The sequence below is a fragment of the Remersonia thermophila genome, chromosome 2 (genome assembly GCF_042764415.1).
Source record: "Remersonia thermophila strain ATCC 22073 chromosome 2, whole genome shotgun sequence".
NCBI classification, from domain to species: Eukaryota; Fungi; Ascomycota; class Sordariomycetes; order Sordariales; family Chaetomiaceae; genus Remersonia; species Remersonia thermophila.
In genome coordinates, this window is record NC_092218.1 from 621,532 (window position 1) to 642,825 (window position 21,294).

At 60.5% G+C, this 21,294-nt stretch overlaps 6 protein-coding genes across 6 annotated transcripts; 3 read left to right on the forward strand and 3 right to left on the reverse strand.

Moving 5' to 3' along the window:
- Positions 1-3,665: 3,665 nt before the first annotated feature.
- Positions 3,666-5,087, reverse strand: VTJ83DRAFT_1623 (uncharacterized protein; the record flags this gene model as incomplete). The annotated part of the gene is made up of 8 exons (XM_071007803.1): positions 3,666-3,766; positions 3,864-3,934; positions 4,048-4,121; positions 4,191-4,222; positions 4,300-4,332; positions 4,409-4,841; positions 4,914-4,989; positions 5,050-5,087. The coding sequence occupies 8 exons, from the start codon at positions 5,085-5,087 to the stop codon at positions 3,666-3,668; spliced, it is 858 nt and encodes a 285-aa protein (XP_070868163.1).
- Positions 5,088-5,784: 697 nt separating this feature from the next.
- VTJ83DRAFT_1624 (uncharacterized protein) lies at positions 5,785-7,214 on the reverse strand (the record flags this gene model as incomplete). Its single annotated transcript, XM_071007804.1, has 3 exons — positions 5,785-5,855; positions 5,949-6,849; positions 6,924-7,214. The coding sequence occupies 3 exons, from the start codon at positions 7,212-7,214 to the stop codon at positions 5,785-5,787; spliced, it is 1,263 nt and encodes a 420-aa protein (XP_070868164.1).
- Positions 7,215-8,180: 966 nt separating this feature from the next.
- VTJ83DRAFT_1625 (uncharacterized protein) lies at positions 8,181-10,859 on the forward strand (the record flags this gene model as incomplete). The annotated part of the gene is made up of 4 exons (XM_071007805.1): positions 8,181-8,685; positions 8,743-9,760; positions 9,821-10,528; positions 10,610-10,859. The coding sequence occupies 4 exons, from the start codon at positions 8,181-8,183 to the stop codon at positions 10,857-10,859; spliced, it is 2,481 nt and encodes an 826-aa protein (XP_070868165.1).
- Positions 10,860-11,619: 760 nt separating this feature from the next.
- Positions 11,620-14,788, forward strand: VTJ83DRAFT_1626 (uncharacterized protein; the record flags this gene model as incomplete). The annotated part of the gene is made up of 5 exons (XM_071007806.1): positions 11,620-11,695; positions 11,845-12,155; positions 12,256-13,570; positions 13,649-14,467; positions 14,556-14,788. 5 exons carry the CDS (start codon positions 11,620-11,622, stop codon positions 14,786-14,788), a joined length of 2,754 nt encoding a protein of 917 aa, XP_070868166.1.
- Positions 14,789-16,086: 1,298 nt separating this feature from the next.
- VTJ83DRAFT_1627 (uncharacterized protein) lies at positions 16,087-17,522 on the forward strand (the record flags this gene model as incomplete). Its single annotated transcript, XM_071007807.1, has 2 exons — positions 16,087-16,394; positions 16,541-17,522. 2 exons carry the CDS (start codon positions 16,087-16,089, stop codon positions 17,520-17,522), a joined length of 1,290 nt encoding a protein of 429 aa, XP_070868167.1.
- A 1,030-nt stretch (positions 17,523-18,552) lies between these two features.
- VTJ83DRAFT_1628 (uncharacterized protein) lies at positions 18,553-19,954 on the reverse strand (the record flags this gene model as incomplete). The annotated part of the gene is made up of 3 exons (XM_071007808.1): positions 18,553-19,090; positions 19,174-19,547; positions 19,823-19,954. 3 exons carry the CDS (start codon positions 19,952-19,954, stop codon positions 18,553-18,555), a joined length of 1,044 nt encoding a protein of 347 aa, XP_070868168.1.
- Positions 19,955-21,294: the final 1,340 nt, after the last annotated feature.

Sequence of the window (21,294 nt, forward strand, 5' to 3'; positions counted from 1 at the left end):
ATTGGTGGTCGGGCGAAGGGGCTTCGGGTCAAGAAGCGGTCCCGTCGGTCAAGGGAGGATCGCGAGGAAGGGGCTCAAGAGGCAGCAAGCAAGGTCCACAGGGTCCCGGAACGGGAGGAGATCCAGGAGGTCTGCGGAGGGCAGGAGGAGGAATGAATTGGTGGAGAGGAATGGACAGAAAGGTCTGCTCAAGGCTCAGGGACACGGGGGGGGGAGGGGGAGGAGGGAAAAAGCCAGGACGACAGCCCCAGGCCGGTATATATATCGCAGATTTTCCGTCTTTGCCGTTCCGGCGGCTGTTCACGATCCGGCGTAGCAAACGGACAGGGAGGGCGGTGGCTCTGGGCTGGCAGCTGGAGCCCCGGTAACGGCGTTGATCCCCGTTCATCCCTTCGCGCGCAAGATGGCGCCCTCCTGGATCTCCATCTTACCTAATAATCGGTCCTCATGCCATGCCCACGGGGGGTGACGGGGAGGGCCACGGTTTCAGTGGGCAGCCGTGGGATGTGCCGTGCGCCGAGATCCGGGCGCCGTGCCACCCTCGCCGTCCGGCCGGGTCCCAAGCCCATTCGTCATTGTCTTGGACGGCGCCACGGCCAGCACGTCATCCGTGGTGGTCTCGCGACGCTCCTCCCGACTCAATGGCCTGCCTCCCGGGTGGTGCTCACCCAGCCATCCGGGGGAGGTGTACCACGGAGATGCATCGGCGGCATGCCCACACAATGCCCAGCCCACGGGGATGACGGGGGGGGGAGAAAGGGAGGGGCTGTCGCGGGGCATGTGTCAAATTGGCCAGCAGATGGCAAAAAAAAATCCTGAGACGAGCCTTGCCCTGGCTTTTGGATTTTAGCTCCGAATGACGTGCTCGGGGGAGGGGCCGCGGGGTCCATCGTCCGGGTGGGGCCTCCGCAGCGCTGGGAGGGTTGCAAGACGGAGTGAGGGACCTCTGCTTGCTGCTGCAACCACCACTACCACCATCACCACCACCACCACCACCACCACGACGCACGGGAATGGCTCTGTCTGAGCCACAAAAACAGGCTATTGCACGGACAACAACTGTCTTCATTTTTGCATTTTTGCCAATGTCTCAGAATCGAGGTTGTGAAGGAGGGTGCAGACAGCTCAGACGAAAACGTCAAAAGGGAATAACAAACATCCAGGGGGGGGGGGGGGGGGGCCGGGATCAGGAACCATAACCACCAGGCGTGAGCAAAAGACCCCGCCATGGCTAGATCGGGTTTAGCTCCCGGATTTCGCTCCCGAGCCAGAACGCCAAGCCCGTTCTTCATCGATTCCGCCAAACGTTATGGGGCTCTTCGGCATCGACAACATCGCCCAGGTACTTGACAACATCCACAACATCCAGCAGCTCAAAGAACGAAACCACTGGTTTTTTATTCAGGCTCGCTGAAAGAGCACTTGACATAGCCCTTCCCCAAGATGAGCTTCCCAAAGTAGACGATTCTACCCGCACCCATGGCCCTGGTTGGGCGTTTCCCGGGGGGGGTCGGAGGCCAACAAAAGAAAGTACCTACCTATACAACGTCTTGGGGTCAAAACGGAGGCACCTCACCTCACCGGTGGCCTGCAGCAAAAAAAGAAAAAGAAAAAAAGTGCAGCTTCAACGGATGCTTCCATTCTTGTCTGGGCCATGATCCTAGGTGCCCATGTGCTGAACCAAATCCAACATGCATCTTCACACCTCCCTCCTCGTCGCACGCCTGGATATCCACCCCACGCCAAGATACCAACAAGACTGCAAAGCTGCCTGCTCCTCACGCACGCGCATCCATCCGGCATGCACATTCCAATTCATTCATCTCGTATCGTCCGACGAGACGTCCGCCATGGCCGTGGCGGTGATGGTTCGCGGGCGCTTCACCTGACGCGATCGGGGTCTGGGTCGCCGCGGCGGCGGGGGGGGGGGGGGGGAGGGGGGGAGGGGGAACCAACGTGCTCACACCCGTCCGCAGCCCCGTTTGTTCCATTGTATGCTCATACTGCTGCTGCTGCTGTTGTTGTTGTTGTTCTTGTTGGTTGGTGTTATTGCCCAGGACTCGGAAGGCGGCCTGTTGTGACCCTCCGGCACCCATCTCGAGGGTCGAGCTCAGGGCCTCCACAGAACGAACCCCGACGAACCATGACAGGGCGCTGTCGAAACCACCTTTGTGGCTGTACTTCTAAGGGCTGAAACCTCCTTGCCGCTGCACAATGGTGATAGGGATGATAGCGACCTAGGGTCGTCGCAGACGCTGAATCGGTCTTGGCATTGATGCACAAAGTGGATGTCGATATGTCGATTCGGGCGTGGGTGATGCTGGTCTCATCCGTTCGGCTCGTCCAAGGCCCCCCCCCCCCCCCCCCAAAAAAAAAAAAAAAAGAAAAAAAAAGGGAAAAGAAAAGAAAACTCCGGCATCATCACGCGTTTCGTCGTCCAGTAGACCTCAGATGATGCAATGTTGCCGCTGCTACTGCACAACGACTCCAGCTGCCGGTGCCTGCGGGACTCAGAGACCAGGCCCCGTCTTAGCGCCGCTGCTAGTCGACCGAGCCCGCCCACCCCGTGCCTGTCGGACCGTTCGCACGTGGCTCTGGCGTGTACGACGAACGGCTAAGGGGGGATGGAAACGGCTTAGTGACAAACCACGGCCATGTATGTATGTACGCAATACATACTACTGCGTATAGTTAGTAGTAATCAGCAGGGGTGTGAGCGGCAGACCGTGACGTCACGGTCGAACTGTTTGACGAGACGGCAACGGGCGACGACATGGTTGCAGTCTCCACCGTGACAGCAACAGGGGTCCGGGAGGCAGATCTGGAAGAGGTAGAGCCGGTCGGAGATGCCTAACAAAGATACACTAGGCGCGGGTGGTGGTGTCGGGTAGGGACAGACCCACCCGTGTAGCTGGCCGACGATACCTATGAAGGGTTGTGGGGTCCGAAGCTGTCATGGAAAGTTCCATGGCCGGGGGACGTGGACGATGCCCCGTCCTGGAAGACTTGGGGGGGGGGGGAGAAGGTGCTTGGTAGGAGCCCATACCCTGTTTACTAGGAACCAAAGCTAGGAACCAAAGCCAGCAAGAGGCCTTGGTCTTGTCTCTCCAATGTCCATGTAGCGCTAGAGGATTCGCCTTCTCGGTTTGGCAACAACGCGCTGCTGTGGATGACGGCGATGCTATGGATCTGCACAACACTTTCGAAGGCCTTACGGCTTTCTTGAAGAAAGCCTGACCAGGGGGCAGGACCCTCAATGCCTGGGTGTGTAACCGACCACTCGACCACTCACGTTTTGCGGCAACGCTGAATGAAGGCTTTCTCGGGTCATATCTCTCGTCCTAACTGGAAGGCTAATAATACACAGATCTGGACTCCAGTGAAAAAAAAAAAAAAAAAAAAAAAAAAAACGACTTGCGGCTAGAACACGAAAAGGCTCCTTCATAAACGTTCTAGAAAAACTTGTCATCTAGCTGGCCATCGATACCCAATGCCTTGACTCCTCAGAGGACACCCAAAATCTCTCCGCTGCCTTTCCGTCTGGGCTACAAAGCCTATTCTTGTGTTGCCGTTCTTTACAATCTACCCACTATCACGCCGGGATCTGGCATCACCGGCACAAAAGTCTCAACCGCGAGATGTCCATGCTCCGCTCGATGAGGTGGTCATTCGGCCTGCTTGGCCGCTTCCCGGAGTTCTGGGGCAGTGCTCCCAGCCATCTTGATCTCCTTAGCTTCGATATCAGCAGCCCAAAGAGCCGCGCCAACTAAAAGAAACAAAAAGCGCTCAGCATCTGGCTCGGGGACACGTTCCACTCCCAAGTCATGGGGTAACCTTGAGAAGCAGAATGCAAGGTTACTCACCCGTGTTGGTAAAGGAGAACAGCACCGAAGCCAGCGGGATCATCTCGAGGACTGTCGCCACCGTGCCGAACCTGGGTTGCAACGCAAAAAAAAGCGGCTTGTTAGTCAGGCCCAGAAAGAGGAAAGGGGACGAGATGGAAGCGAGACGCGCGATTTGCGACTGGTGCGGAGGCGCTTAACTCACCCGGTGTACGGTGCCCTATGCTCCTTGAGCCACTGGTGCTTTCTGGATGCCGACCACCCTTTCAATTGGAAGTACTGCACGAGCAACGAGTCAGCATGGGGTCTAGGAAAGGCGCATGCAGTCCTGCCGGGGTGGGCCCTTACTCGTTCGTGAACCGCCTCGCCGCGAGAGCGCCCTGGATGAGCTGGTCAGACTCTGCCTCCTGGTTGATTGCTCGTGGGGGTTCACCACAACTCGCATAGAGATACTCACCTCGGAGCAGGATGAACGCCGCGGTGCCGATGACTGTGTGACACGGGCTCAAGAGTTAGCCGACACCAACGCCCCCCACATGCCCGCCGCCTCGCTGTACGGTACGCACCCGGGATGAAGTTCAACGGCAGGTACATGAAGTACCGGATGATCTCCGTCAGGCTGAACTTTCGGAGCGGCTTCTTGAGGGCCCGCCCGAGCCTCTGGATGGCGTCGCCGCGGGGCTTGAGCTCTCTGCCCTCGGCGACGACGGTCGAGCAGCTGCGCGCGACGAGGGTGCCGTCAAACGTGTCTAGGATGGCCTCGCGCAGCAGGTTGTTCTTGGACAGCAGGCCCGTGATGGTGGAGCTCTCGTTGAGGATGAGCAGCGCCGTCGTGACGACCGCCAGGGGCCCGTTCACAAAGGCCATGACGGTGAGCTGCGGGAGGTACGTGAAGAAGAACATGGACCCCAGCACGCCCGAGTAGAGCGTGATGTAGGGCACGATGATCGACCGGAGGGGTTTCCATAGCTCGGGGTGCGTGAAGAAGTAAACGATGCCCTGTTGCGGTGCTGGTGAGCAGGTGACAAGCCTTCGCATGGAGGAGGTCAGGCCCGAGGAAGCTGAATGCACCTTGATGGGATACAGGTAGGTACCGCTCTTCGCGGCCTCGCTCAAGAGCGCCTTGGCCTTGTCGTAGTCTTCTTTTCTGTGGTGGGATCGTCAGTGACATGCAATGCTAACGGCGCTCCGTGACGGGGCGGCTTACACGACCTCTTGGGCCTTGTTGGTGAGATGATTCGCCATCCTGCAGCGCTGGACCGTTGGGTCGCGTCACTGTCTGAAAAAAAATGAAGAAAATATGGCTTGTCGACAAGTCACCAATTCTGAACGCTCAAGCCGAGAAAAAAAAAAAGGGAACCTAGAGGGAGGAGGTTTCGTTGATCTATGTTTGAGTGCCCGGAACACGAGCCTTGCCCAGGTCATGCCAAATACCTGACGGTTGGTAGCTCAAGCTGTTGTGGGGGGTATGTCGTCATAGGTTTCATTGCAGCCACCCTTGATTCCGAGAAACGTGGAACCTTGACTCGCCGCTCCGTTCTCAGAAATTGCTCTCCAAAACAGCCAAATGTTTCCTGGTTTCCAAAGTCCGTCAATCTTTATGAATACCAGCCCTCACAACATCCGAGATCTATCCCATGTGACGCCCAAGGCAACCGACCGCTCGCTACCCAGACATTTCTTCATGACCTTCACACCCTCATGATGTGTCTAAAGTCGCCCAGCTAATATTCTCTAACAGAATCCCCGCCCATCCCCCCCTCCCTTGGTTGAATTGGGTTCCCGAATGCGGCATTCGAAGAAACGAAAGGAACTAGGCCTCTGTTGCCATGCTGTGAATTACAATTGGTGATCGCAAAAAATATGGTTGCCGTGAGAATCATTTCAGCAGCTGGCGCAGCCAACCCCCGAGGTCTGTGTCTTGTGCATCGTGCCGTTGCGTCTAGGAGTAGTAGGCCTCAATCAAGTAAATAAACGCAAACACGAGGAACGCGATGGCGCCGCCGACGGTGACTGGGCCATGTTAGCATCGAATGACGTGCACAAAGGGGAAGCCGCCCCCTGAAAAGGAGGAGACGAGGGATGGTGGATGGAGTGCAGACATACCAACTTTGAGGCTCACTTTGCCGGCGATGGCGCGGCCTCCGATAACCGCCATGCCCGTGCAGCAGGCGTGGCCCAAAATGGCGCCCAGCGTCACCCACCAATAGTCCTGGCCAGCGGCCATGGCAATGGTGGCAATCTGGCTGCGGTCGCCCCACTCTCCCAGGAAGGTCATGACAAAGGTCTGGACCCAGGCGGGGCTGAGGAGCAGCGAGAACAGGTTGTTCAGGCCCGAGAGAAACCCGACGAGGGTGCCAGGCCGCGGCGACGTGCTCCGGCCCTCGGGGGAGCTGGACGGGCTGCGCGGCGGCGTCGGGAACCGCGACTTGGACCGGGACTTGCGGGGGCCGAGGCCCGACTCGAGGGCATACGGCGACACGTTGGAGCCGCGCCGGTCCTTCTCGCGCGCCTGGGTTTCCTTCTCTTCGATTTCCGCCTCCACCTCCTGCATCTCGCCCGACACGCCCTCGTCGGGGCTCATGGCCAGCCCCTCGCGCAGCAGCTTGGCGCCAAACACCAGGAACAGAACGGCCGCGAGGAACGTTGTGAGGCGTTTGGGGATCAGCGTGGGCACGGCGTGGCCTAGGATCGCCGACAAGACCGTCATGGCGATCAGCGCGCCGAACGCCGCCGAGAACACCACCATGCGATCGTGCTTCATGGCCATGAGGGCGGCGACCAGAAACGTCTTGTCTCCGATCTCGGAAAAGATGATCATGGTGAACGAGAGCATGAAGGAGTGGAACGGCCGGATAACACCTTCTTCGTCGTCCTCATCGTCGCTGTCGTCGTCGTAGTCATGATGCAGGCTCGTCGGTTTCCTGATCCGACCACCCTGAGAGGTTTCCAGCTGGCCAGCGTTTGCGACGGACTCGGGAACCGTGGGCACCTTGTCGTTGGGTTGCTAAACGAAAAAAAAAGGAACCGTTAGCTCTCTGACGCGCCTCCCGGTTGGCTCCCTCAGGGCGGCGCTCTCACCTTGACGCCCGAAGCGGTTGACGATTTATCGGTCTGCTTGACAATCACGGAATCCTCCGCATGGTCCCTGGAAGAACCAGAGTTGGCGTGCACCTGCGCGGCGGGAACGAAATGCGGTCTCCCGGCATCGGCGGCGATCGGCACGTTCTTGGTGCCAGCCTGCCGGCCCGGCGCCGCAACGCCGGTGCCGCCATTGGATTGCGCATCAAACGCGTGATCCACGGCAGCGGCGGCGACGAGGGAGGGGAGCAAGAGGAGAAGAAGCGGCGACTTTGGATTTCGAAGCCTCATTGTGTTTCTTGCTGTTTGGGGCCTTGGTGTGTCTAGAGTCGGTAAGGGGGGTGGTGGAAGGCTGATCGGTCGGATGGACGCGCACACGTCGAACGATTGATTCCCGATGGGCGTTCGTTACCAAGAGATTACACAAGAATATATAAATAAGGCGAAAAGAAGGGGCGCCAAACTGGCAAGGCGTCGAGCACGCTTGATGGGAACCAAGCAGGAAAAAGGCGTCAAAAAGCGAACGTTAGAAGTAGCAAAAAAGTTGCCAGCTGTAACGAGAGAGACATTGGTATCCGGGATCGAGATTGGCCTCTGTCAAGCCTGATCGAGTCAGGGGTGACTTGGGACGAGATGAAAGCAAAGCGGCTTGGCGCGATGCCAGAAGCGCGATGCAACGTTGGGCAGCGCAAACGCGCACCGCCACACCGGGGGGGGGGGGGGGGGGGGAGGGGGAGAGGGGAGGGCTTTGCCACACAGGCCAACCATTTGCGAATGAGACAGAGCCTCAGGGTTGGTTGGGTGCTGGGACGCAGCGAGGAAGGGCAGGTTGTTCTGTAGATAGGATACCACTGAGGCTTAAACGGTCACAACTGTTGCATTTCTTCCGAACTGATACCTTCAACATTCAATCAGGATTTCGCGTGATTTTTAAAAGAGCATTGGCGTTAGTTGATCTTGTTCGTGTTGTGGTGTAGGGTGTACACGTACATACGCGGGCAGATGGATGGCCTTTGGTGACGCCAAGTCCACGTGATTTTCCTCAGAGGGGCTCAAACCACCGCCCAATTTTTGGTGGGTCGCGTCGACTTCGCCAAAAGCATAAATTTCACACAAACAACCCACACCTCGTCGACAGCCATCTTTTCAACCCTAACCCGAACCCTTCTCGCTGTCTCGCGTGTCATTGCCGTCGACAACGACGGCAATATCGTTCTTGTCTACGGATCCAGAGAGGTTTCGGTAGACGGCGTGCTCATGTCGGGCCGTGGAAGGTCTCGTCCTCCTTCGCGTTCTGCGCAGGACCCCGCGGCCGGGCCTAGCCGACGTTCAACGCGTCACCAGCAACAACAGAACGCGGCACCCGCACAAGCTGATCAGTCCCATCTCAAGAGCGAGCCTCGCCAGGAGCATCTGGATCAGCAGCAGCAGCAGCAGCAGGCGCCGCAGCAACCGCAGGAGCAGGAGCAGGAGCAGGAGCAAGAGCAGGAGGATCAAGGACTGCAAGGTCAGAGCCTCGCCCCCCAGGTCCAAGCGGAAGCAGCCATGGCGGTGCCGGTGTATGACCAAAACATCGACCCGGCCATCACGGGCGCCCAGGACGGCGCGATGCCTCCTCCGCCTGTCCCCGCCGCTAAGACCGCGCGCGGACAGACGCCGGCGCACGTTGCGCGCCGTGGCACTCGCCGTGACGACGATGCCGTCTCGAGCATCAACAGCGTGGCCGCCACGGACATGTTTTCGTCTCATCCAGAACTCCAGGGTATGTTGACTTCCGTGCTTCGCCTCGCCCCGGATCCGTCCTAACAGCGCGTCGCAGGCGGTGCTCAGGGAATGTCTACCCCGGGCCGGCTTCTTGCCACGCCCGGGCGTGCTGCGCCGTCGGCGGCCGACACGCCGGCCAAGAAGAAGGCGAGGGCGAACTTGATTCCTCGGAGGTTGCCGCGCCTGCTTGCCGCCGCGGAGGAGCTGGCGGCCCATCTCGGCACGGCCGCGGAAGATGCGGACGTCTGGCACGAAGAGCGCGTCGAGCTGAAAAAGGTGCTCGACGCGCTTCGCAGCACCTTCGTGGCCTCGGCCAGCGATCCCGTCGTGTTCCCGTCCTTCGTGACCGAGGCCATGGGAGCCGAGCAGGGCTCGCCCCAGTGGTACAGGGCCCTCAGGATCGTTACGATCACAAACCTGGTCACTCTCCTGAACGACGTCGCATCTCCCAGCCAGCAGGACCTGCTGCCCCTGCTGCAGGAGTGGGATGCGGCGTTCCACGAGTGCTTCGTCTCGGGCATCCTGAGCACCGGCGACACGCAGCTGGAGGAGCGAGCGTACGACCAGCTTTACCTGATCCGGACGTTCCGCGCCGTCTTCACGCTCCATCAGCTGCGGGCCGACAGCCCGGTGTCGTTTCATCCCCGGGTTGAGCTCGCCAAGATGTGGTGCGAGGGCGACATTTCCCTCGAGGCTCTCCGGGCGTTCCTCGATAACGACGGCAATGCGTTGCAGCTTCGGGCCATTGCCGACGCGGGCTCCGAATCAGCCGCCTTGTTCCATGGCAAGGCTGCCACCCGCATCCGGGCGATGTGCAACTTGCTGCCGGACGAGGTCGTCGATGGCAGCAGTCTTGATCTGGGACAACTGGATTACAACTTTCCTCTCGAGCACTTGGTCGAGCCCCTGCGGGAATTTACCTCGGACGGCATCGTGAGGATCAAGAATCAGCTGCTGCAGTCGGATCCCTCCCTGTTCGGGGCGCCCGAGGTCGCTTCGGGGGCCGATTCTCAGATCCGATCGCAGCTCGAGGCAGATGCTCAGGCGAATGCCTACAACCGCACAGTCCCTGGGTATGTCGCGTTTCCCTGCCCGACTCGAGTGCATGCGACCGGCTAACCGTGGCTCCGCAGCGTGTCTTCGACCCCGTACGACATCAAAGCCTTGCAGATGCTGAAGCAGCTCGAGCAGGGCGCCCAAACCAGCTATGGGGATCACCAGCTTTCTCCGGGCTCGTATAACGCCCCGCCGCGGATCCCCTACCCGCCGGACTTCGCCTCCGGCCTGGAGTACGGCGACGCCTCGCAGCACGGTGCCTTCTCTCCAAGCGGCTCCATGTATGCTGCGTCGGCGGCTCAGGTCGTCGGCAGAAAGAGGAAGGGCCAAGACGGCTCCGAGGTGGCCGGCGATGGCGCTGCAGTGTCGGCGGCGCAACCGGCCAAGAAGCCGCGTGCGAGGAAGCCCAAGAACGTCGTGCCGGAGGCCAACATGACGGCGATCACTCCACCGCCGCCGTCCAACGCATCCATTCCGCCGGGAGCGCCGCCCATGCACCCTCAGTACCCGCCCCTGCCCGGGACGCAGGATGAGCCCGACTTCGAGGCTCTCTCGCAGCGGACCAAGGAGCTGTCGGCGGTGTCTCGCAAGGTGAAGGAGCCCCAGGTCCGCCAACCATGGACGCAAAAGGACACTCGCCTCCTCGTCAAGGCCGTGTCTACCTATAAGGCCAAGTGGAGCGCCATCGAAAAGGAGATCAAGGCGGGCACCATTCCGTTTGAGCGCCCGCGCGATCAGCAGGCGCTCCGCGACAAGGCGCGGCTGCTGAAGCAAGACTTTCTCAAGTACGTTTCTTTTTTTTTCTTTGCTACCCGCCATGCCTCCCGCGTTGCGAGCGGGGATTGCTGACAAGGTCCGCGCTGCAGGGCCGATGCCGTGCTCCCTCGTGATTTCGACCTCGTCGTCCTCGGAAAGAAGGAAAAGGAGGCCGTCAAGGCCGTGGGCAAGAACCCCGACCGGAAGGAGGCCGACGTCGACGAGAACGGCCGGCCCATCAACACGGAGTGGCGCGGCGACAACGTGGAGCCCGCGCCGGTTCCTGCCGTCGATCCCATGACGTCGGCCGAGGTCCAGCCCGAGGCGCAGCCTGTTGCGCCCGAACAGGGGATTGCGTGATCTCTTTTCCATCCTTCCAAGGCTGTTCTCCAAGATGATGGTGTGCGTGTGTGCGCGCGTGTGTGTGTGTGTTTTCTGCGGCGGGCTGGTCGGGTGGGTGGTATCCTGGGCGGCGGTCTTACTGAGGGTTTCGTTTTCACGTCATTCCGATAGATGGGTTTCAAGGGCGACCGATATCCATCCATCCTAGCAGTGTGTCACGATGGCTGATGCATGGTTGGAGGCTGAGGAAGTATATTGTATGAAACCTAGGTGTTCAGCGGTCCCAAAATTGATAAGGAGCATGAGGGAATTCCCGTCCTGTGCATGTTGAAGAAGTCTGGCCGAGTCCGTTTTTCGTGGGGATGCGTCAGAGGGGATGCACAGAGGGTGTTCCCCGCTATCTATTCATGTCTCTTTTCATGCCTGCCATGGCCATGATTCAATGCCATGCGAAGTTGCTCGTTTCCCCGGTCGGGGATGGCTTTGGCACGTGACCTCTCAGGTGACCCACTCCACCCCCCCCAAGAGGCCAATCCCCTTGTCTGGCCCGTTCCCAAGCAACCCCCTGTGATGTGGGGCCCCTCTCATTGGCACCCGTTACGGCCCGTGTGAATTGGCAACGTCGCGAGTTGGGATCCCACATCACCACGGACCCAAAGACCCAGACAACGACGTAGAGGCTCGTGCTGCTGCTGCTCGTGCTGCTGCCGGAGCCCAACTTGCCCTCTCGCAGCCCTTTTTCCACCAGCCGAAGCCCACGTCCCTCCACCCGCCCACCATGAGCTACGGGAAGAAGGACGAGGACGCCGACAGCGGTCTGGTCAAGATTGACCGGACCCAGGTGTTCCAGGAAGGTGAGCCAAGCTCCCCAAGCTCTCCAAGCTCTAGGTCTTGATCTTTGCATGCCTCCCTGCTGCAAGAGAGGGTGTGCCGTACAAGGAGAAACGTTTGCTAATCTCACGCCGTTCCCGTTCCCGTTTCCGGCCGACCTCGCCTTGGATAGCCCGCCTCTTCAACAGCTCCCCCATCCAACCACGACGATGCCGCGTCCTGCTCACCAAGATCGCCCTCCTGCTCTACACGGGCGAGAAGTTCCCGACCACAGAAGCGACGACCCTCTTCTTTGGCATCTCGAAGCTGTTCCAAAACAAGGATGCCAGCCTGCGCCAGATGGTCCACCTCATCATCAAGGAGCTGGCCAACTCGGCCGAGGACACCATCATGGTGACCAGCACCATCATGAAGGACACCGGCGGCAGCACCGACTCCATCTACCGCCCCAACGCCATCCGCGCGCTGTGCCGCATTATTGATGTAGGAACACCGGCTTGAGGAGGGACGGGGAGGGGGGGACAGGGAGGACCCGTTTTGCGGATGGATTCGGATCGCTGACAGGGCATACCCCTTGGAACAGGCGACGACAGTGCAGTCGATAGAGCGCGTCATGAAGACGGCCATCGTCGACAAGAACCCTTCGGTGTCATCCTCGGCCCTCGTGTCGTCCTACCACCTCCTCCCGATCGCGCGCGACGTCGTCAGGCGGTGGCAGAGCGAAACCCAGGAGGCGGCCGCGAGCACAAAGTCGTCGGGCGGCTTCTCGCTCGGCTTCTCGTCGTCGGGCAACCTGCCCGTCAACAACTCGACCATGACGCAGTACCACGCCATCGGCCTGCTGTACCAGATGCGCATGCACGACCGCATGGCCCTCGTCAAGATGGTGCAGCAGTTTGGCGCCGCCGGCGCCGTGCGGAACCCGGCCGCCATCGTCATGCTCGTGCGCCTGGCGTCCCAGCTCGCCGAGGAGGACCCGCAGCTCCGCAAGCCCATGATGCAGCTGCTCGACGGCTGGCTCCGGCACAAGAGCGAGATGGTCAACTTCGAGGCGGCCAAGGCCATCTGCGACATGCGCGACGTGACCGACGCCGAGGTGTCGCAGGCCGTGCACGTCCTGCAGATGTTCCTCAGCTCGCCCCGCGCCGTCACCAAGTTCGCCGCCCTGCGCATCCTCCACACCATCGCCTCGTTCAAGCCGCACGTCGTCAGCGTGTGCAACCAGGACATTGAGATGCTCATCTCCAACAGCAACCGCTCCATCGCCACCTTTGCCATCACGACCCTGCTCAAGACGGGCAACGAGGCCAGCGTCGACCGGCTCATGAAGCAGATCTCGGGCTTCATGTCCGAGATCACGGACGAGTTCAAGATCACCATCGTCGAGGCCATCCGCACGCTATGCCTCAAGTTCCCCAGCAAGCAGGCCGGCATGCTGCAGTTCCTGAGCGGCATCCTGCGCGACGAGGGCGGCTACGAGTTCAAGCGCGCCGTGGTCGAGAGCATGTTCGACCTCATCAAGTTCGTGCCCGAGTCCAAGGAGGAGGCGCTCGCCCACCTCTGCGAGTTCATCGAGGACTGCGAGTTCACCAAGCTGGCCGTGCGCATCCTGCACCTGCTCGGCGTCGAGGGCCCCAAGACGTCCCAGCCCACCAAGTACATCCGCTACATCTACAACCGCGTCGTCCTCGAGAACGCCATCGTGCGCGCCGCCGCCGTCACGGCGCTGGCCAAGTTTGGCGTCGGCCAGAAGGATCCCGAGGTCAAGCGCAGCGTCGAGGTGCTGCTCACGCGCTGCCTCGACGACGTGGACGACGAGGTCCGCGACCGCGCGGCGCTCAACCTCAGGCTCATGCACGAGGAGGACGACGAGCTTGCCGACCGGTTCGTCAAGAACGGTACGTTTCTCTCTCTCCGCCATCCATCCACCCCCCCCCTTTCCTTTCCCGCTCGCTCACCCGCTCACTGGGCAACAGAGAGCATCTTCTCGCTGCCGTTCTTTGAGCAGAAGCTCGTCGAGTACGTCACGTCGGACGACAAGTCGGCGTTCGACACGCCGTTTGACATCTCCAAGATCCCCGTGGTCACGCGCGAGCAGGCCGACGCCGAGGACAGGACGAAGAAGCTCACGGCGACGACGCCATCGCTCAAGCCTCCCAAGGCCGGGCCGGCCAAGGCGGCCCAGTCGGCGGCCGAGGCGGCGGCGTCGGCGACGGCGGCGGCGCAAAAGTACGCGCAGGAGCTGCTGCAGATCCCCGAGATGAAGGAGTTCGGCGCGGTTCTCAAGTCGTCGCCGCTGGTCGAGCTGACAGAGGCCGAGACCGAGTACGTGGTCGGCGTGGTCAAGCACATCTTCAAGGAGCACGTTGTGCTGCAGTACGAGATCAAGAACACGCTGCCGGCCACGGTGCTCGAGAACGTGTCGGTGGTGGCGACGCCGTCCGAGGAGGACGAGCTCGAGGAGGTGTTCATCGTGCAGGCCGAGAAGCTCGAGACGGACGTGCCGGGCAAGGTGTACGTGGCGTTCCGCAAGGTCAACGGCGAAGGGTCGCTGCCCGTCAGCACCTTCTCCAACGTGCTCAAGTTCACGAGCAAGGAGATCGACCCGACGACCAACGAGCCCGAGGAGAGCGGCTACGACGACGAGTACGAGGTGTCGGATTTCGACCTCTCGGGCAGCGACTACGTCATCCCGACGTTTGCGAGCAACTTTGCCCACGTGTGGGAGCAGGTGGGCGCGCAAGGCGAGGAGGCCGAGGAGACGCTGCAGCTCAGCGGGGTTAAGAGCATAGCCGGTGGGTTTTTTTTTTTTTCTTTCTGTCGATTTTGCTATCCACACAACGCCCCGACGGAGCCATGGCTAACCAGCATACGATGGAACAGAGGCAACGGAGCAGCTGGCCAAGGCGCTGTCGCTGCAGCCGCTCGAGGGCACCGACGTGCCGGTCAACCAGACGACGCACACGCTCAAGCTGCTGGGCAAGACGGTCAACGGCGGACGGGTGGTGGCCAACGTGCGCATGGCGTACTCGTCCAAGACGGGCGTCGCGACCAAGATTACGGTGCGCAGCGAGGAGGAGGGCGTGGCGGCGCTGGTGGTGGCTTCTCTTGCATGATGGTGAGAAGGGTGAAGGAGGAGGTAGCGATGCGGTTGGGGTTGGGAGAGGTTGCATGGCATGTATTTGATTGCTGTTGTCTGGTCTACTACAAAATTGAAAGAGCCTTTCTATACCATTGGGAGGAGAGGGGGGGGAGGGGGGGGAAAGGGGGGTTGACGGGTTGGTGTACTTGGGTTGGCGGGGGTTGATGAAGTGCTGTGACGCGACGCACTATGCTTACTGTGTGGGTACTGCGTACTGACACGGTGCTGTGGGCATATACACAGTACTGTGTACTACAGCAGTGACCACAAGTACACAGTAACTACACAGTAAGAGCACGGTACAAACCAGATCCCTGACATGCTTGCATCGGCCGCCGTATCGATAACAACTTTGTAGATCGGGTGCATGCGGATGCTTCGTTAGGTACGTACGTATGTAGTCTAGGGAACGGGTGGGAAGCAAGGTTGGGCGGCCATCCTTGGTTCATCCTCTCTCTCTTGGGCCGTCATGCTCTCTCAAGCCAAGCAGGGTTTCGCAGACAAGACATGTCGAGGTGAGCTCTCTCCCCTGACCCAGCTGACCTGGGTCATGTCGTTGCGAGGATCGCTTTGGGGTTGGGAAATGAGCGTGTGACGCAATGGATGGCGGTCCCGCCCACCACCATGGGCTGCCACAAGACACGCGCAGCGCGGCAGGGTTGGTTCATTTTAACGCGCTTGACATGGAGGACGCCCTTTCAAGAAAACAAAAAAAAGATCCCCCGGAGGATTTCGAAATGTTGGAAAAGAGACTAACACCTTTCCTTTCCCCTTCCAAGTTGCAAATTGGTCAAGCCCGGCCTTGGGCTGCAGAACCGGTCCACTTTGCTTCTTCCACCTCTTTCCTTCTCCACTCGCCTTGCTACTAATAAGGCTTCCGTCGCGTCCACCACCGAACAAAAGATTCTTCGTTGACTTGACTTGGGCCGCCCACCGGCATCGCAATCTATCCACAGCACCCCGTATTTATACACCACCCCGTGGTCTCGTGTTACACCGGCCGGGTCCTCTCCGCCGGCATAGGCTACCATCGCATCCATATATACACAGTAGGCTTGGGTACCTACCTACCTACATAAGCAGAGCATCCTCGCCCACCGCACCCGCTTGGGTCCCTTTGACGCCGAATCCCCGACGGCCGCGCCTAGATCCGCAAGTCATATACGCTTCAAGAACACCAACAACAACAACAGCAGCAGCAGCAGCAGCAGCGATTCAGCGCCAACACAGAAGGACCTGCTCCCCTCCGAAAGCACCGCCGCAGCCGACAAGATGGTGTACGTGCGGCAGGAATACCTCCCCAACCTGCGGGACTACAAGTACTCGGGCGTCGACCACTCCCTTACGTCGCGCTACATCCTCAAGCCCTTCTACACCAATGTCGTTATCAAGTGCTTTCCCATGAGCATGGCGCCCAACCTCATCACCCTGACGGGCTTCACCTTCGTCGTGGCCAACTTCCTGACGCTTCTGTGGTACAACCCGAGCTTGGACCAAGACTGCCCCTCGTGGGTCTACTACTCTTGGGCGGTGGGGCTGTTTTTGTATCAGACGTTTGATGCCGTGGATGGGACGCAAGCGTAGGGTTTTCCTTTTTTTTTTTTCAAACCAAAAATCGAGAAGGGGGAGAGGGAGCGGGAGGAAGAGCCGGTGGCAGCGGCGGGTCGCAGGCAGAGAGACAAGACGAGACGAGACAGCTTGGCTGACCCCTTTTTTACCACTTCAGCCGTCGCACGCGCCAATCCGGCCCGCTCGGCGAGCTCTTTGACCACGGCGTCGACGCCCTGAACACCTCCCTGGAGGTCCTCCTCTTCGCCGGCGCCACCAACATGGGCCAGACCTGGAAGACGGTCGCCACCCTCTTCGCCAGCCTGCTCACCTTCTACGTTCAGACCTGGGATGAGTACCACACCAAGACGCTCACCCTGGGCATCATCAACGGCCCCGTCGAGGGCGTCCTCGCCGTCGTCGGCGTCTTCACCCTCACGGGCCTCCTCGGCGGCGCCTCCTTCTGGACCCGGCCCATGCTCGCCACCCTCGGCGTTCCGCAGGCCCTGGCGGGCGGCGCCCTGACCCTGCCCGACTGGCTCTACCGCTTCTCCTTCACCGACTGGTACATGGTTCAGGGCGCCATCGTGCTCGTCTACAACACGGTCGAGTCGGCGCGCAACGTGATCCGCGCCCGCCGCGCCCGCGGCGACCGCTCGCGCCACGCCCTCGTCGGCCTGCTCCCCTTCTTCGCCACCTGGGGCCTGATTGTCGCCTACCTCTCCCTGCAGCCCACCATCCTCCACGCCCACCTCGTCCCCTTCGCCGTCTTTGCCGGCATCGTCAACGCCTACTCGGTCGGCCAGATGATCACGGCCCACCTCGTCCGCCTGCCCTTCCCTTACTGGAACGTGCTCGTCGTGCCCCTCGCCCTCGGCGTGCTCGATTCGCTCGGGCCCGTGCTGCTCCGCCACAGCCCCATCCCGGGCGTCGGCTGGCCCTCGGCCCTCGGCGACGGCGTCTACCAGGTCGCCTTCATGTTTTGCATGCTCGGCATGGCGATCGGCGTGTACGGGAGCTTCGTCGTCGACGTCATCGTCACCATCTGCGACTACCTGGACATCTGGTGCCTGACCATCAAGCACCCCTGGGTCGAGGGCAAGGACGGCAACGGCGCGCCGGCCAACGGCAGCGCGTCGGAGCACAAGAAGACGCAGTAAATCAACAAGACAAGCCGTGGACACGGGTCGAACCTGGTCATGCATAGCCCCTCTATTCCCTGTCGGATTGGAAGAGATTGGGCGTGAGGAGAGGGGGGTGTTGGCTCTCTTGGACATGGAAGAGGGCAGGAAGGGTGGGGTTTGGTTCGCAGCGTTGATCCATGAGGATCTGGCTGGACGGAACCGGTCGGCGGTCGGCGGCGGCCATCAAGGCGATGGCTGACGGCCCAGAACAAAACGGTGCAACAACGGCGGAGCGGGTACATAAAGCGGGCTGGTATAGACGGGTTATCGGGTCTCTTCTTTGCCGGACGTAGACATGGGGCGGCGTTCTCTCGTTTCTCTCTCCCTCTCTTGGCATATCCACCTGCTGCCTTTCATAGTCCAGACAGAATTGTTTGTTTTTTTCTCTTCACATCGGCCTGATGCCTCCTCTATTTGTTTTTGGGCAGTACCTCGCCTCTCTGCCCCCGGAGGTATCTGATCGTTCCCCAGCGTGAATGTCACGCCATCCTTACCACCCAAGGTATGTCCCTAGGAGGTACCGAGTGTTCGACGGAAGCAAAGACGAGGCCGTTACGATCGATCAGTTGCATTTTTGACTATTTCTCGGGGTACTCAAGCACACAATCGAACAAGAAAAAAAATCTCCTCGAGCAAAAAAAAAAAAAAATACAAACATTTCCACGGGCGGTTCTGAAAAAAAAAAAAAAAAACATTGTAATGAACAACGAATGCTCCTCGGCAAAACACGATCTCCCCTCACCATGACCAGTCAAGATCCAAGATCAAAAAACACCATAATCCGAAAATCCCAACCCACAGAGCCGAACCGCCAAGAAAGCCATAAAACACCGTGACGTCCCTTCCCCCCCTCCTTGTCGACAAAGGAAAATCTCCTCCTTCTCCTTAGCCACCACAACAACGCCCACGGAAGCGCGCGTCGTCGTCCGACACGCACGCACACACCCGCCGAAACCGACGCAAGGGACCATACCACCCCCCCCTCCCCCCCCTGCCGTGTAGCCATCTAAAGCAGGTCGTCGTTCTCGGCAGCGCTCTGCTCGATGGCCTGGAGGATGGCGCTCTCCTCAAAGACGGGACCTTGGCCGTCGCACTTGGCCTGGGGCCGCAGGCGCTCGCTGACGAGGCAGACGTCGACGCGGCCGCTCTTGAAGAGGTCGTGGTTGGTGATGAGGTCCCAGGTGGCGCCGGGGCCCAGCAGGCGCTCGCCCTTGTCGCTAAAGACTATCCTGTGGCTGGGCGTCTTGTTGGTATGGCCCTGGAGCACGTTGCTGTAGAAGTCGGTCGGGTTGTACGACATGGGGCCCGTCGTGGTGGGCCCGGCGGCGGCGGCGACGGCGGCGACGGGGACGGCTCCGCTGCTGGCGGCCACGGCGGCCATGGACGTGGCGCGCAGGATCTCGTTCTCCGTCTCCATCTTTTGCAGGTCGCGCTTCAGGCGCTCGTTCTCCGACGCCGTGTCCTGCTGCACCTGCTCGAGCTGCTGCAGGCGGGACTCGAGATCCTTGACATGGCGTTCTTTGCGTTCGCGGAAAGCTCTCTGGCTGCGATGCATGTCAGGTCCGGTTCTGCGCCGACGACGACCATCGCGATGCGGTATGGAGAGGGGGGTTGGCTGTCCACCTACGCTGCGCGGTTCTGGGCCTTGCGCCGTGATTGGGCCGGGTTCAAGTCCTCCTCCTCCGAAGAGCCTTGCCTGCGGCTCCCGGGCTGCGCCGACGGCTGTTGATCGTCTTGTTCCACCTTGGGAACGTGGAGCGAGTCGGAGGCGGGCGCTGGTTGGTGGATGGCGGCGCTCACGGCGGCCGGGACCGGCGCTGGGACCACGGCGGCAGCGGCAGCCGCCGTGGCGGCATGCACGGGGATGTGGCCGGGGAGCTGGCCGGGCGGCGTGGGAGGGCCGGGGAAGGCCTGGGAGGCATTGTACTGATGGACGTAGTTGCTGTCGAAGTTTTGGAACTGGTCTGCTGCAATGACGTTCGGGTACTGGTCGAAAATCTCCTGAGTCATGATTGTGTAAGCCTCGAGTCCCGCAATCGGCTTCGCGCTACTGCCAGCGGCAGCGAACAAAAATGCGGAGACCTCCTCTGCAGACGCTCAGCCGAGACAGCAGAGCGACCCCAGCGGACCGACCGTCGTCCGACTATAAACAGGGCATGCGCCTTGGTCCTGGACCCCTCTTGCAACTCCCTCCCTCCATCCCTTGCGGCGTGTCGGAGAGGGGGGCGCGAGGTGGTTCCGGGGCGGACCGGGCGACGCGGGGGACAAACACCTACCGGAGGCGACCTGTTGCTGAAGTCGTCCGACGCTACCGAATTGGAGTGAGAAGGCGTCAGAGGCACCTGGGCGCCGCCCATGAACTGGTACGGCGAGGCGCCAGGAAAGTAGGTTGTGTGCGTGTAGTCCATGGCGATCGACGTCGCTGTCGGGCGTTGATCCGTGTCCTTGGGTCGCTCCTCTGAGGGGTAGTTGGCAGATTGAGACGGGCGGGCACGAAAAAGCAGCGGGCAGGTTGGGAGAGGATGGGGTGGACACGTCCAGTGGTGTGTACAGCAGCACGCTGGGGCGAAAGTGAATGGGGAAAGGCTACCAGGTATGGAACTATGGATTTCTGGGACGGAACGGAAGTCAAGGGGTGTGTCCAGCAAATGGGTGATCGGACATGCCCGAGTGGTGCAAGAGAAGCTCGGCGGCTCAGCAGCGCGGCAGGGGGGCGGTCCGGTTGAAGCCTCAAACGGGCGGCGACGGCAGCAGAGAAAACGGAAAAGGGCGGGGAACCCCACGGCTACCGAACGGGCTTCTTCCAGGACTTGGGTCGAAGGAGCTGTTGTTTCCCTCGGGACGGCCCCAAAAAGACCACCTCAGACGAGCAACCCGAACGGAAAAACGCAAGGGCGGGTTCAATTGCAGGTGGTGTCAATGCCAGGCCTTGGGATCGGGGGTCACCTCCTGGGCGTTCACCCTGGGCGTCCATCCTGGGCGTTCACCCTGGGCGTCCATCCTGGGCGCAAAAACGGGGCAGGCTCCGATCCGTGGACAGCGCTGGGGCCCATCGGCGCAATGCATGGAGGGCAAGAAGGGGGCCCTATTTTTTTTTTTTCCTGGCTGCCTGGGAATCGAGTTCTGGAAGGGCCCACAGGAGGGTGCAAAGCATCAGGTGGGCTGAGCTAAAAAAGCGCCATCCCTTACCGCCCGCCCGCCTCCCGTCTTTCTGCCGCTTGACTCCCCCTGTGGTTGACCTCGTGTGCTGCCCATGAAAGCCACCTGAGCCGGGACCCCGTCGCTCCAAGTCAACCCCCACCCCCACGACATACCTACACAGGACGTAGTAACTACTACTACCTATGGAACGGAACCCGGCGTCCATCACAACCCCGGACGCCACCTAACTACGCAGTACGCAGTACACAGTAGTCGCTTGGGCCCGCCGCAAAGTCGACGAGGCAAGTGGACATAAAAGACCTCCGAGACCCCTGTGCGGCATTGCGGCTGCTTGTACTGCGTACTGCGTACACAGAGCTCCCATGTGTACCATATGCAGTGAGTGCAGCAGGTGCTCAGTCAGTGAGATCGGACTCCCTGCAACGGTGTCGCTGCATGCAACCAACCCGGCCCGCCAATAACTACCCCAGGTCCCCAGCCCTCGGGTCCACGTCAGCTGGTTTGTGGAATAACCACAGCCTCGCTGAATGCGCCGTGGGTTGCGTGGAATCCTTGGGATGCAGATGGGGTCGGGCAGCCGTGGAAA